Here is a 16,936-nt window from a genome sequence, read left to right on the forward strand (position 1 = left end):
ATTTCTTTCTTTCAGTTTTGTATAATGGATGAATTTTCCATTTGCAAAACGGATTTAAATAAATTAACATTTTAGCCAGGTATAGTTGTTAAAAATGTTGTTGTATTTCAAGCTTTTTTTGTTAATAGTTTTTGAGATATTCATATTCAAACATTTCCTCTAATTTCAAAGTGTGATAAAAACAAAAGTGCATTGACAGAACACTTTTCCAAAAATATATCTTGACATGTATTTATTTATTTAGTGTATATGAATCCAAAGTTTGTTTGCTGTAAACCAAACTTTGATTGTTTTTGATGTAAAGGTTCTGAAATTATTTAGACAGGGCAAAGGCCAGAAGTCTAGCTTTGTAGAGCCATTGGTAGTGCGTCAATCAGTCTCAATTATACCATACATGTATATACTTATATCATATATTGCTATATTATATAAGTAGATATATACACATATATATATATAAGTGGCTGACATCCAGAAATCCTGCCAATGGGTCGACAAAGCTGGACTAAAAGACAACACAGAGGCACTAATCAAGGCAGCACAGAAAAAGCTCTAAGCACAACCAGGTACAGGGTGTGTAAGGTTGACCCTGAGACAGTCATTAACATAACAGCAGGGTGTAAGATGCTGGCAGGCAGGCATACATGGAACACCATAACCAAGTGGCCGGCATAGTATACAGGAACATCTGTACCGAGTATGGTTGAGAATGGTCGAGCTACGATCCTGTGGGACTTCAAACAGACAAACTGGACACCAACTGGTCAGTGGAAGATGGTCATTGAGATAGATGTAGCTATACAAACTGACAGCAACATCAGGACAAACACAAGAAGCTGGAGAAATACCAAAGGCTGAGAGAAGAACTCGAGAAGATGTGGAGGATGAAGGTATCAGTAGTACCTGTGGTTATCTGCGCACTAGGTGCAGTTACCCCCAAGCTGGCAAGTGGCTCCAGCAAATCCCAGGAACAATATCCGAGATTTCTGTCCAGAAGAGTGCAGTCTGAAGAACAGCAAAGATACTCCGAAGGACCCTCAATATATATATGTGTGTGTGTTTTAATTGATTAGGTTTACTAATGTCAAGAAGATGGAAGCAAAGGGAGACCACACAGTTTATTCTTTTAAATGATTTATTAATCAAATAGACAAAGCAGTTCAAAGCACCACAACGTTAGCCCGATATGATGAAATTAGGCAGAAGCTGTCAATTCAGCTCTGTATAGTGGGCAATAACAATGAAGCAAGTTATTTCAAGTTGTCAGTGCGCTTCATATTATTGGCCACCAGATGGCACCAAAGAGGACTGTGTTGAAAAGCCTGGAATAATGAGTGCTTTTTTGATACAAGTTTCAATGCTTCATAAAGTTTTATATGGCCACCGCTACTGGGGAGGGAAATTCAGCAATACAAAAACTCAGACTATCAAGTTACAAAACAGAACACTCACATGAGGAAACATATGACAACAGCATAACAAAGACAACACACTTGTTGTGCAACTTGTTGTGCGTAGTTAAGTTAACATTAACATATGTAGCATTACTGCCCCAATTTCATTGCATTATAGTTTGTGTGTGCTAGCTTAAGCTGAACAAACTGGATAGCTTAGCAAACATACTTATGTATATTAGCTTATGTTTATATACCATTCACTAATATGACCAAGTATCAAAATAGATGCAGAACAAAACAATCTAAGACCATCTTTTTTTTTTAACTTTGGTCATTGGAGTTTCATTTAAAGGCTTTTTCAAATGTTCTTTGACTGAAAGTTGATGTCGGAGTCCCAGTAAAAGGTAATATTTGGCAGATTTCTGAAGGTGGTCAAATATTTTACTGCAGTGCATGCAAAAATGCTTCTCTGCAGTCTCATGGAACACAGAGGGATGTTTTGACCAGTGATTTGAACTACTTAGAGAATTTCGATGAAATTAATTGGCCATTGTCAATCACTGGCTACACCTGTCATACAGCATGGGGTGTGACATCAGACCAGTGGCCTTTAATGATCAAAACTGCCACAAGCAGAAGATGTAAAAGAATCAAAGAAAAAATAATGAAGGAATTTACATGAAGTGTTTTTGGTCATTTTTTGAGTAAATTATTGGACAATTTTTTTTAAAGTATTAAACCCATGTACCACCTGATAACTCTTCCACTGCTGCTGAAATTTAGAATTTGTAGAGGGCACTGCAGGGAGCAAGAGGGAATACATGCCAATGCCAATTCTCTGATAAAGTAAAGTTTAACAAACAAAATTATAATTGTATGTAAAGATACTTGTTTCTAAGTTTGTCAGTGTCATGATTTTTTATTTTCACATATGACTAATGAAAGTATGAATTTTCAGTGAAAATGTTAACGGGGTTGGAGTACAAACTTTTGAGCAGTCAAAACTAAGAGTCATCAATAAGGAAATCAAAATTATACTAAAGTACAGAACTTGAGTAAGTGGCTTTACGGCTTTATGTAACAGAAGAAGTTCCTTCTCCGCTGACAGTTTCTTATGCCATAGGATGCAGTACCACTCTTCTCGAGGACGCCACAGAAGCCGTTAGTCGGGCAGCTTGGAATATTTTCATATTGCATCTGTTCTCCCCCCACCCACAGCCACTCACCAGCCAGGTTATACAGGCCTGTCCACACCTGCCAACATTGAACAGAGAGACAATTGTAAACATGGTGTATGAGTTTCTCAGCAACACAAATAAGCTGTAGAAATCTGTCTAACTTCATCAGTGGTAGCTTGTTGTGCTCTCTCCCGTGCGTAGGTGTGGTCACCAGTAGTGATCAATGTGGCCAGGTCATAGTGATGGTTCCTGTAGGGAGAGTTGGGATCATTTGTGTCCACTGCACCCAGAGACCTGCAGTGGTCTAATGCCTCCTCCCACGTCTTATTCTCCTTCACCAAAACCAGTTTCTCATCATAGCACATGAAAGAATGATTGGAATCACAAGGATCAGTCCGCCATACGCCATCTTGCTTAAATACACAGTCTCCATTTTGACTTGCCTCTGAAAGAAGAAGAAGCAGAGAAGAGATATGAATTACCAGAAAAGCCTGAAGTCTTTTTGTATTGATCTTTTATCATATGTGTAAAAATCTTGTATTTAACAGCGAATACTTTTTTCAGTGCAATTTCAACCTCAGGACATCTAACAAAATTGCAAAAGATGCTGAGAAGTTGCTAATCTGGACCACCAAATGTGGGAAAACGTGGCCTATGAAAAGTGGTTGTATAAAAAAAACAAATAAATAAATAAGTAAATACATATAGTGCTTTACAATACAAAGCAATCTAGTGTTAATACCAAAGAATTTGATCTTCCATTAGCTAATAAGAATCAATAACTTGCACTCACACCTAAACAGGTGTTATTCTAAGATAAGTATTTGAGTTTTAAAACATGTTACTTACTATAACTATCCCACTTGGTGAAGCTAGCCATCTCATCTCCTCTGGACCATTTCCATGTATTTGTATTAGCTTGATATAATCCAATCCACCCTCGGCCATTGAAAAATGTGTTCTCTTGTTCATTTCTGATTGTGATCAGGTCAGTGTGGTACTTCCTGCAGAAGGTCTGTGCTTTTGTCCAAGTTGTCATGTTAGAATCAGTGTAAAATTTAAAATTTAACAGATCCCCACACACAGAAGAAAGAAAAAGCAGCAGAGGGATGAGAATGAACATCTTCCTCAGGATGCCTTGACACTGTAATGAAAAGGTATGCACAGCCAGAGAAAGGAAAAGAATCACAGAGGGGAAGACTGTTGCACTGCCACAACATTTCACTGATAATGTAGTCTATATATCTTTCTGAGCAATGACAATGTAGGACATAATATATTAGGAAATGTTAGGAAAAGTTTATATAATGAATAAAAATAACTTTTCAATATAAATATCATAAACATTATCAAACATGTATATTTCTAAATATACATCAAATTAAAACAAGAAAAATTACATTATATAAAGATATGTACATACATACTGATATAAAATAATAAAATGATATTTTGGTGAGATTTGGTTTGAACAGGTACTGTATAAATGTTACTGATATTTAGTCAAAGTAATTTTACGAAATATTTTACCTAATACACTTGCTCGTCATCCTACGAGAATTTCACATGCCTTAATTATTATGGTACAAATGACTAAAAGGCTAAATTAATATCTTTTAAAAAAATCTGGCTAACAACTGAACAGTCATTCCGAGTGAAGAGCGACATGAATAGGTGATATAATCTCAGCATATTAAGCCATTCATTACACTGTATATCAGTTTCTATAGCAGTACTCACCTTGGCAGCAGATAATGGGGAAGCTTTGAAGCTCAGTTTCTACTGATTATGCTTTTTCATCAAGTCTGTGAGATACTCATGTACTGAGAAACACTTGTCAAAGCTTTTCTTTAGTATAGGTGACTCCACCTATGTTAGAAGCGTTTCAATAGCTCTGGCTTCCAATGCCCAAATTAAATCTCTATCAATTCCCAGAAAGATGCAAAGCACCAGCATTCAAATGTAGTTTTACAACCTTTCTGCTTCTCTTTTGGCTCTTACTCAAAAGAAATCATCATTTTGGATTTTTTTAATGTACATTTTTTGTTTTTTCTTTGCTTTTTAACTCACAGCTTACAAACTTTAGTTGTCTCATTAATTGGTAACTCGCTTTGCTGTTTTCTTTATCAGCATCATGTGATTTCCATGTATGAGGTAGTTTTGAATGTGGAAAAAAAGCTGTGAAAATGCAACCCCAACCCCAAATCATGAATTGACTATGATTACCCAAGCTTTATGGAAAAAGCCACTTCAGTTTTAAAGCAACACCTCATGTCATGCAAACACAAAACACCTGGTAAAGAAAGTCTTTGACATCGTCATGCTGGAAAGGATTACAAAGTCTTTTTTAAAGCTATGGAACTCCAGCTAACCATGGTGGGAAGGAGGAAACTTGTAACATCGGCGAACCTGTCCGTTTTTTTTTTTATTTTATATTTTTGTTATTTAAATTGCTATTCAAATTACTATTTAAATTAATCCTAGAGTTCGTTGATGACTCATCAGTGAGGTCATAAAAGAACCCAGAACAGCATCAAAAGAACTACAGGCCTCACATGCTTGCGTTAAGGTCAATGATTTAACAATAAGAAAGAGATATCCACTTTATATGTTATCAGTCCATTCAATGGACTTTATTAGCGATAATCAGCACCATATATGTGGGCAATAGGGTCTTCTAAAACTGCTAGCTAGTCAGAAGGTTTTTATCATCCATTCAGATGAAGGATCACTAACAGGACTGTGGGAAAACAGAATCCACTTTGACTTCCAGTGGACACGGCAGTGTTTACAGGTAAGATGATTTAAATGGACAGCATTTATATAGTGACTGTAAAAAGTCAGCCTGTGTCAGTAAGCTCTCAAAAATATTGGTGTAGTGTAAAATGAGTCCTGATATAAAAGCTTGGAGATGCATTTGTAGATATTGTTACATGTTTTGCCATCTTTATGCTGCTAGATCAAAGTTAGTGCGTAAAGTTTAGCATATATTGTTGTATAGCAGTTACCGTATTTTCCACACTATAAGGTGCACTTAAAATCCTTTAATTTTCTCAAAAATCGACAGTGCGTCTTACAATCCGGTGGGCTTTATGTATGAATTCTGGTTGTGCTTACTGACCTCAAACCAATTTTATGTGGTACACGGCACTCAAAAATCTTTTAAAACATGTTTTAGTGCAACTTTGGCAAGCTACGAAGCCAATGGATGTGGATTGTTGGAGCATTATGGCTACCATAGACAGGAGCCTTGCAGACTCTGAGTCATCTGGGCCCAAAACTCTGTCTGCTTCAGGTCCCAAAGTCAGACGAACACTGCAGCATCACTGAGAGTTAAAAACCGTCTAACCGTCTTCATCTTTAATAAAATGATCAGCGTTGCTGCTTTTGGTAACAATTAAGTTTAACATCCAGGGATCCATGAAAACAGAGTTTATTAAATTTAACTGGGTTGGAAATTAACAGGAAGTTAGCTTGCTAGTTTCCATACCTGATATAGCATGTGCTGACTGAGAGGTTTCTGAAAAAATTAAACAGCTCTGCTATCACTTCCAACATAGATGAAGACAGAAAACTAAACAGCAGTGACATTTGTAGGGTTACTGTAGTTGGGCTAGCTGGTATATAATGATGTGCTACGTGATCGCTAGCGACACAGCTAACATAACACATAACATAAACAAAGTGAAGCTGGAGGATGAATGCTAACTTTTTTCCACTCAATAAAAGTTAACGTGAGGGTTCCCGAAGGTTAGAGACAAATGCAATCGCATGGCAGGATGCTGTAAACGGACCAAACTTCAGTCAGATCAACTGAGATAATCCATCCACAACATGAGGTTAGTCATTAATATACTGCAACAACATGGGAATAGAGCAGCTGTAAGAGAATTAACCACTAATGAACCAATGGTACGGAAGTGGAGGAAGCGAGAAGAATGGGTCGAGTAAAGTTTGACTTATCTGACTGTTTTGTTTCGCTTAATGCGCCTTTATAATCTGGTGCACCTTATATATGAAAACAGACCCGTTCATCGACAGTGCGCCTTATGTTCCAAAAAATAGGATACTATTGAATGAACTACTGAGGAAGAGAGAGCTGAGTGTAAAGCTAAGCTCTCAATTTACCGGTCGATCTACATCCCTATCCTCACTTATGGTTGCGAGCTGTGGATAGTGGCTGAAAGAACAAGACTGCGGATACAAGCGGCAGAAATGAGCTTCCTCCAAAGGGTGACAGGCCTCTTCCTTAGAGATAGGGTGAGAAGTTCAGCCATCTGGGAGAGGCTAAGAGTAGAGCCGCTGCTCTGCATCAAAAGGAGCCAGTTGAGGTGGTTCGGGCATCTGACAAGGATGCTTCCTGTGTGAGGTATTCCAGGCATGTCCCACCCCTGGGGCAGACCCAAGATACACTGGAGAGATTATGTCTCTCAGCTAGCCTGGGAGCGCCTTGGTGTCTCCCCGGACAAGCTGGAGGAGGAGGCTGGGGAGAGGGGGGTCTGGGCTTTTCTGCTTAGGCTGCTGCCCCCGCGACCCGGCCCCAAATAAGCGGAAGAAGATGGAAGGATAGATGGATGGATGGATGGATGGATAGTTACTATTTAAATGATGTTAGGACAGAAATATTGTGTCATTGCTAATTGGTAATTAAGTTACTAGTTAACTAAAATAATTATTGTTAACCACATATTCCCAATAAATTTGCTGACTGGTTATAGTTCTTCTAGTTCCAGTGCTTCAGTTGAACTGTATCATACACACACTGACCCAGGGTCAGTGTAAAATAAAATTCTAGATCTCTAAACAAAGTCTGGCTCCTTTAATCCTGCATGAGAAACCTCAGGATGCAGGTTTATTAGACCTGCTTTCCTACTGGCACACCTCCCACACCTGAGAGTCATCTTACAGCTCATACGTCTTGCAAAGACTGACAGACTCTGGGGGATACTGTAAATTTGCAGTGAATTAGTTTAACACTAAACATTTTCTGTCCTTAACGTTAAACAGCAGAAAAACAAAACCAAAGAGCATTTTTGTCTGTGTGTATGCTTAAATTAGACTTAATATTCTCTTGACTTCTATCTCTCTGGTATACCTCTTCAAGCAGCTGGCCAAGGCACTGCTTGACAGTTTAAGACCTCAAGTATGGACAACCTGCAAGTTAGGCAAGATTAAGTGACTCCATAATGCAGCCTTCTCCTTGGAAAATACAGGGTACTTGTTTCCTGTAAAAACCTGACTTGTTACCTAAAATTACACATAATTAAAGGGCACTTATGCCTTTGGACTGTATAATAAAAAGTTACCCATTTATTTAAATAACTTCATTACCAATAAAAACAAATAAAAACTAGCCTAAAATTAATAAAAAGGCCTTGTTGACTTACACAAAAATTAACAAAATAAAACTGATAAAATACAAAAAAAAATATTTCATTGTAGTCTTTAGTCACTTTGGCAACTTTGTAAAATAAGATGATGTTTACTGAGACTGAAATGTGTTTCTGACTGTCACGTTTTTTTTTTTTTTATCATAATATCTGTTTGGATCTTCTTAATTACCTGAAGTAAGGCTGAAACATAGTAAAGGTTGAGCAGACATTAAAGATTTAAACAAGCACCAAGAACTAAAATCAAATGTGCAAGGTCTCTCTAGAACCTGAGTAACAAGCTTCTTGATTTTAACAGAGCTAGATTCCATGGAAAATCTTTCCATGATTCGTTCTGAATGTAAACAACTCATATGATGCTTCATGTAACTTCTTGAAGTTAAGAGATTTGTCATTTAAATAAAATAGTAAAGGAATGATGTACTTTAATAACAAAATGTTGGCAAACAGCTATGCAATCGATTTCAGATGTAGTCTCAGCAGGTCAGACTGTTATAAATATATTATTTCAGCACATTAACACTTATATAATCAGAGTAAATTATTTCCGTTAACTGGGAAATCATAATGTTTCTATTAAACAGCAAAATGGTATAATATTATAAAATTAAGGGACACAATAAAAAAAACTGTCATCTGTTCACTGTTTTGCTTAATTCATCAGACCTTTCTGATTCAGATTAAATTTATTAATCCCAAAAAGGGGCAGTTTTTTGTGTCAAACTCACACAACCACTAATCACAAACACTGTTACATGTCCAGGAAGAGTTCGACAAACAATCTGGTGAAACATAAATAAATACATTAAAAGTAAAATAAGAAATAGAATAACAAGGAGGAATGTTTAAAAATGAACAACCACAGAAAGGTTTATCTAAATGATCCCCGTTTGTTCTACAGTGATGTACAAGGTAACAGCAACCTGAGAGCAAGTTCTTGAACTCAGATGACAAGAAGTGATCATCTTTTTTTGCCTTCTTTATCACCTGATTTTTCCAGAGTGAACACACATCTGCCTGACTCCAGTGATTTTGGAGCAGGTATTAACAATACTGCTGAGGGAGTTTCTATTCTTAACAGATAAAACACTAAACCAGCAGATAAAAGAAAATGTTAAAAGATTTTCAATACATGAACAGTAAAAGTTACTTAGAATTTTCTTATTAACATTAAGAAAGTTCAGCATTCTTAACAAAAATATTCTCTGTTGACTCCGTTTCACATCGAACTTGAGTTGATGGTCAAAGACTGTGCCAAGATAGTTACAAGACTGCACTTTCTGGGCGTCCATGTTGTGAATAACACTGGCTTTATACTCAGTATTACAGAATCTAAAGTAAGTAATCATTTCCTTTGTTTCTGACACATTTAAGTCTAGATTAGTGATCATCACACCACAAATTTGGGTAAACCAGGATCGTTGACAGACTCAGAAGCTTGAAGCAAGGACAAGAGGACAGCGTCATCAGAAAACTTAACTAAAATTCTGTTCTCATAAGAAGTCCTGCAGCTGTTGGTGTGGGTAATAACAAAGCGGTGACAGAACACAGCCCTGAGGTGAACCAGAGCTTGACACAATTCTACTGAACATTTATCCATTAAAGAGGGCCTGTTGATCTGTTTCAGTAAGAAAGTCTGGAATCAGCACCAAGGGCTGATCTGGAAGTTTAAAATGAGAGACCAGTCTCAAACTCAGAATATGAGGCTGCATATTATTAAAAGCAGAGGACAAATCAGAACACAATAGTCTTGGGTGAGAACTGGCCTTTTCGAGGTGCTTATACACAGTAATATAAAGAATTTAGCATCATCCACACTTTTATGTGACTGATAAGCAAATTTCAAGGATCAAATTTACAAAGATCATTAATATTGTCACAATATGTAACATAAAAGATGTGGTGTCATGTACAACACTCACCTTGGCAGATGTTTACAGGATACCTCTGAAACTCAGCTTGATAGTTGTACTTCTGCTTTAAGTTTGTCAAATATTGGTTTCAATGCAATTTCAAGAGTCAAGAGATCTTGCAAAACCTACCACCTATGCCCAATAGTAATTTGTCTCCCACGTCATTTAAATCCCTGCAAGATGCAAAGCAGCAGCATTCAAATTCTGATGGATAACTTTTAAGTTAAACAGTTGAGCTTCCAGATATTGTTCTTGCTTCCAGTGATTACCTCCTACATTCAGATAACTATCAAAATTGGGTCTCCAAAAGTTGAATCTGTTCATCTGGACGTAGCGTTTTGTGGGAGAAACGTTTCGTCACTCATCCAAGTGACTTCTTCAGTCTCAGCTGACTGCAGGTTTCCCCAAACCTTATAAACAGTTTCTCCCACAAAACGCTACGTCCAGATGAACAGATTCAACTTTTGGAGATTTACTTTCCTGGATGATTGAGAATGCATCAAGACCTATCAAAATTGGGTGTTTTTATGTCCTTTTTTAACAAACAAACAAATCACCAGTCAAATCATCTATCTCTTAGAGTTGTTACCCATCAAGAATAAGAAGTGGTCCTCTTCATACCACTTGAGGCTGCTCCATATCCCAGTTTCCTTGTTACCAATTGCACCACCCATCCTCTCCATTACACCTCATATCTTACTCCTCTTAGTTTCTCCTCCATCACCTCTCACCCTTCTCTCCTTGACTGCTGATCAGGTGAAGAAAGAGCTAAATCAGATCAAGACCAGAAAAGCCTGGATGACATCAGCTCCAGATCGCTCAGGAACTTTGCAGATGAGCCCTGTAAGTAAGAGGGAATCAATAACCGATTGTTCCCTAGATTGTAGTCTAATTCCTTAGAATTGTTAGTCTGCTTGCTTACTGATCCCGCATATCAGGTTCCACTTCCACTTGTATTACAATTAGCTGATTTCAGTTCGTGTGTCGAAGGAGAAAAATAGTGGCACAGTCTACACCAAGGGTAGGGAACTCCGGGCCTTGAGGGCCGGTGTCCCGCAGGTTTTTAGATCTCACCCTGAATCAACACACCTGAATCAAAGGATTAGTTCATTACCAGGCCTCTGGAGAACTTCAAGACATGTTGAGGAGCTAATTTAGCCATTTAAATCAGCTGTGTTGGATCAAGGACACATCTAAAACCTTCAGGGCACGGGCACTCGAGGCGTGGATTTCCCTACCCCTGGTCTACACCATGGATATAGATATAAAGTGATTTTGTTGTGTGGCCAATTTATCTTTGCTGATACACAAGCACACAAATGGAATTATCCTGGAAAATCTCCCAAGGTCACTGGCCTTGTCTCATTCCAATGAAAGACATGATGCATCTGCTTACCAAATATGTTTTGTTTGTCACTGAGGCATGGACGTATTTGCCTATATGGGTGCAACAACATTCAAAACTGGTTTGTAGACATGAATGTGTTGTTATGTTTGTAAAGTAAAAACTAAGATGAGTTAATTGTACTAATGAAGCAGTTAAATGTTGTAAACTACGTTTTTAATGGCAAGAAGGACCTGCTACTTCTGCTTTCCTTTTGTTAAAGCTGTTGTCGCTATTCATATTATTTATATTTGAACATGATAAATGACAAAGCAAAAACAGTTCAATGATGAAACCATGAAAAATGATCACTTTATAAGAAATTTCACCTCAGTTTTAAGCTTTCAGCCAGACACTGTACTCATTGGGTTAATTCTTACTACACTCATAATGTTGTTTTCTGTCACCATAGGCAGCTCTTATTTATATCTTTTTTTTAAGTCAGCGTGGCCTCGATTCACTACTTAACAGATAACAGCAGATATGTTAACAAACATTTGAAGGGTATTTGGGAGCATTTAGCAGCTATAAAGTGAGATATTTCTTTTGGGTCTCGTACTGAAGAGGAGGCAGCATAATGGGAGTGATAGTAAGTGTCAGGTAATTCAAATACCACGTTTCAGTTCAACAAACATCAGCAAACACTGCACACAAACAATTTGTCACACAGTTTGTTACTAGCTAAAGATCCAGCTGCTGTATTTCACGGGGAGAGAAAAGAAAGAGAACTAACTTCTGTCAGAGATGGAGAAAGATAAGAAAGAGGACAGGAGAGAAAGAAGAGAGGTTAGATTTAAAGATAAGGAATGTTTTTAAACCAGATATTGGGTCTGTACATGTGACATTATGTTTTTTTTATATTATGAAATGTGCTGCAAACAAACTGTGGTGGACTAGATGCTATCTAAAAGGCTGCATGAAAATATTCTGCAGTTTAGTGCAGGATAAACAAGTTAGTTTGCTGTACGGTGGTAGATTTAAAGTAAAGAACAGTGATTGACTGGTACACAGTGGCTGTGGTGGTCAGAGTAATGTTACATCAAGTGCAGCAGAGATCGATATTTTAGCTGATTATGCTGAGATCTGTTGACTGATGCCTATGCAAAAATGGCCTTTTTCAGGGAGCACAAAATGGGTTAACAATTTAAAGCTGCAGCAATGGAGGTTGACCAAGCCTTTGAAAGCTGGGGCTACTAATTCTGCTGGGTCCTTTTATGAGAGAAGGCGATCCAAACTCAACATATGACTTTATCTTCTTTATTCAAGCAATCAAAGGTTGGAGTTAAAAACAGATGATCTAAAAGAGCACCACACTCAGACAGTAATATATGTCGGGGCGATCGTGGCTCAAGAGTTGGGAGTTCGGCTTGTAAAGGTTGCCGGTTCGAGCCCCGGCTTGGACAGTCTCGGTCGTTGTGTCCTTGGGCAAGACACTTCACCCGTCACCCGTTGCCTACTGGTGGTGGTCAGAGGGCCCGGTGGCGCCAGTGTCCGGCAGCCTCGCCTCTGTCAGTGCGCCCCAGGGTGGCTGTGGCTACAATGTAGCTTGCCATCACCAGTGTGTGAATGGGTGGATGACTGGATGTGTAAAGCGCTTTGGGGTCCTTAGGGACTAGTAAAGCGCTATACAAATACAGGCCATTTACCATATGTGATAAGGTGATTGGTCAAGAGTTGGAGGAAAGCCACAGTTCTCCTTATTTGGCTGAGATCCAGCACTTCAGCTCACATTTCTTTCTCTGCAGCTTTCTGAGCATCTCCTTATTTGGAGATAAGCCTTCTGCCAGCAACGCCCCCATTACCACAGCAACCATCTTTTGCCCTCTGGTCAGACTTAAAGAAGGGAGAGTGCAAACCAGCAGCACCTGATTTATGGCCTTGTTGTCTTGTAGGTACCAAAACTCCCATCCACATTCTTGTGTAGGGATCTCAGTGTGTTGATATCAGAGTGAATCCAAAACCATACTTTGTTGGGTTCTTCTTTTTCTTTTTCTTTTTTTTTGGGGGGGGGTAATATTTCAGAGAGAGAAGACAAATATGCTCCAAGTGCAACATGCTAAATATGGGATATTAGCCTTAAGGATAAAAATAAATGCCAGCATGTTCTAACTTCTCTGGATTACTTACAAACAACCACTCTGTCTGCATAAAAGCAGTGTTGGAACACACCGTGGTACCATACTGTCATGAGCATCAGTTGAACAGTATTGTATTGCAGAAAGTAGTGTGTTGCTACAAAAATGGTGAGAAAAAGGCAGTTAACAATGGAAGAGAGACAGACCATCATAAGACTTAAAAATGTAGGTCACAAAAAAATTGCAAAGAAAGTCAAGTTGTCAGTGAATTCAGTTTCCTTCACCAAAAACACTCAGAAACTGGGGCAAACTCTGACAGGAAGAGGTCTGGCAGACAGCCACCAGCTTGTTCCACAGAGTTTGTCTTTTCCTCGATTGCCTGCGCTGCCACCAGCCTGCACTCTACCTGCCATCAGTCACCAGCTTCTCACATTGCTCAGTTAAGCTTGTTACCAAGATTTGTGACAAGTAAGCTCTCCAAGTCTTGTACCTCACGTAATCCACATTTGCCACTCTCCAAGTTCATTCTCTAATCTCTGCTCCTTTTCCTTCCCGTAGACCATTTGAGTTCTCCAACAGTTCCCAGACAATCCCTGAACTATGTTAATGTTTCTCCTAAACTGTAAATAAACCATCTGCACTGTCATCTAATGTGTCCGTGTGGTCTATCTGGGTCCACCCGAGTTGTCTCATAACACCGGTTGGGGTGAGAGAAGGAAGACAGGATGAAAGACATGCTGTGGAAGAGAGCCAGAGATTAATAACAAGTATGACTGAATGCAGAGAGGTCTATTAACACATAGTGAGTGAGAAAGGTGACTGAAGAAGAAATACTCAGTGCATCATGGGAATCCCCCAGCAGCCTACTGAAGGCTCTCCCTTCCAAGTGTTAGGGTTCAATGTTGAGAGAGGAATCCATAAATAACCACAGATCCAGGCGTGTGCAATTTAGACGGCATTTTAATGAACACATGTGTGAGTTCAACAACCCAATCAGTATTGAACTGTCTTACAAAAAGTCAAAACAAAGACTTTATAGAGGTGAGAATTGTACCGCCCCCTTTTCTGTTGCTAGGCAGATTTAATACAGCATACGTCAGCCTAAACCACAATGACTTTTAACATAGAACATCATCTTCGCGTCGACGGCAGATGCTTCCTGTCTCCATCCTGCCCAGGCTTATCTACCTGGAACATCAGGTCCACATTCTGCACAAAATGTCACTCATACAGGCACAACTTTGCAGTTATAAACTCTTACCTAAATGAGTCTATCTGTGTGTGTGTGTACGTGCGGGGGCGCATGCATGCTGTGTACTGTGTACGTGTCATGACCTCTCCTGCACCCCAGCTTCACCTCACACCTCTCGTCATCTCCAGACACAAGGCCTGCGCACGTACACAGCTAAAACTATATGTGTGATTTCTAGACTAAATGTCACCCTAAAATGATGATGCTCAACTTTCCCCTATCAGTGATCCCTCTAACCAAGTGTGTGTGTGGTTACGTGTATGTCCGAACCAAGACTATGTATGTGTACTCTACTGAATTAATGTTTTGATCAAAAGCCTCTACTAAAAGCTTAAATCAAAGATAAATGCATAATAAACACCCTACTCTTTGGCTTGCACTCGCTCTGCTTTCGGTTTCACTTCTGCAAAACCTGCCTTGCAGACGCATTTCCTGTCAGCCTGCAGTCAGCTTCTCACCTACTGAAGACTTCAGTATAAGAATATAAAACATTCAAAAACCTTTAAATTATAGATTCAACTCAACAATTTAAAGTGGTTCTTACTGGACCTATAATAAAGACTTATATAATACCAATATATTTGAACATCTGAATGCATCTGAATGCAACATCACTCTCAATCATGAAATGTTAATGATGATTATACTAATAGCAGCAAATAATAGCAGGAAAATATTTCTATTCTTCACACAAGGTACCATCCCTAGACACTGCTCGACCTCTGGACCACCAGAGGTCGCCATACATTATGTTGGGTCACTCCTTGGCCCATTCAGCTGCTTCCCTGTCCACCCCTGGCGTCATGGACATTAGGATCACTTTTCCCACTCTGACCCTCTCTCGGCATTCTGTGATTTAGCGAACCAGACAAACTCATGTCATTTAGGTGGTCTTAATAATAAAAGGCCCGCTCCCACTTGAGAACACTTCATGCTTAAGTGGTCTCTGCTCCTCTTCTGGGTCCCTCTCTTCTGGGCCTCCTGCAAAGGATAGAAAACACTTTCTCCCTACTACGGCTCTAACTTACTCTGTTCCTCAATTGTTCTCTTCATTCAAACCTGATTCAACCTAATATTACTCAAAACATGAACCTAATTTCGTATTTGGTTTTTGACTTTTATTCCTATATAATCTTAAACATCACTCATCTCAATCTACAGCTTTTAACAGTCTTACTGCACTGCTGTCATATGTTTCCTGTTGTTCACTCTATTCAACATCCTGTACTGTCACAGCTCTGGCCTAAAATCACCTTTCACAAGAAAAATCATCATAACCACTTATTCTACACAAGGATCAAAGAAAAAACAACCATTTTAATCAACTAAGTATAAACATATGATCAATAACTCCTAAATAAATTTCATCATAGCTAAAAGCTGAACTCTAACTGTATTTTAGAACTCACATTTCCTGTGTTATAACCTGTTTTAATATATCATTTTATTTCATTTTTGCTGCTCTTAATGTAATGGTACATTCTAATTATATTTTATCAGTCATTATATTTTATCAGTCTTAACCAAAATACCTAAGCTTTCCCCCCTTTGGACCTGGTTTAAAGCAAAAAAGAAACCTCGGTCACTTCGACAAGCGTTCGTTATTCTGTAGCTGCATTTTATATAATAAGACTCATTTAGAGCTGCATATGTTATCTCAATATTTTACATGTCACCCAATTTAGTTACAAGCGAAACTCCTATTCAGTTAAATGCTAAATGAATTTCAGGCCCTAGGCCTCAAATCAATACTGTCAGGTGTGTTGATGAACTCTATATGTCTGTAAGCGTGCGCAGCCTTCAATAACTCAGGTCCTTCTCACAGTAGATTGGCTAATCATAACGTTAACCAAAAGTTTGTGACCCTCAAGAGACGACTCTCTGAGCCACAACTCCGTTAAAGGCACAAAAATGCAATGTGTATGAAAAATCATTTCTACATATATAATCTCCCATATTATTCATTTGAGTCAGCGAGACTTTTAACATCCTCATAAAAAGCTCTCCTCTACCCTAGAAATAAATCTATTTACTATCTGTTTCTAAAGGCTACATTATAACAACTTATCCTAAACATCAACAAGAAATCCCACATTTTCTACTCATAAAATGTTCACTATTTTCCCCAAAGCATATCCTTTATTCCCACAGTTTCCCTTTAAGTTTTATATACCACTTCTTATTAACACCAGCAATTTATCTTCTAAACAGAATTCAGTTCATTTTACTCCTTTCTTTAGAATTAACAATCTCTGCCTCAGTTCTACCATATCTAAATTATCAAACAACCCCAATCGTTATAAAATCATACTAAAACCCATTTCAAATTAGACAAATTAAATCTTAA

At 38.4% G+C, this 16,936-nt stretch overlaps 1 protein-coding gene across 1 annotated transcript; it reads right to left on the bottom strand.

Moving 5' to 3' along the window:
* Positions 1-1,161: 1,161 nt before the first annotated feature.
* Positions 1,162-9,984, bottom strand: LOC109201814 (macrophage mannose receptor 1-like). Its single transcript, XM_019357469.2, has 4 exons — positions 9,888-9,984; positions 3,425-3,719; positions 2,737-3,020; positions 1,162-2,651 (listed from the first exon to the last, which is right to left on the bottom strand). The coding sequence occupies exons 2-4, from the start codon at positions 3,696-3,698 to the stop codon at positions 2,463-2,465; spliced, it is 747 nt and encodes a 248-aa protein (XP_019213014.1). The 5' UTR covers positions 3,699-3,719; positions 9,888-9,984; the 3' UTR covers positions 1,162-2,462.
* Positions 9,985-16,936: the final 6,952 nt, after the last annotated feature.

This window comes from Oreochromis niloticus, linkage group LG4, assembly GCF_001858045.2.
Source record: "Oreochromis niloticus isolate F11D_XX linkage group LG4, O_niloticus_UMD_NMBU, whole genome shotgun sequence".
In the NCBI taxonomy this organism is placed as follows: domain Eukaryota; kingdom Metazoa; phylum Chordata; class Actinopteri; order Cichliformes; family Cichlidae; genus Oreochromis; species Oreochromis niloticus.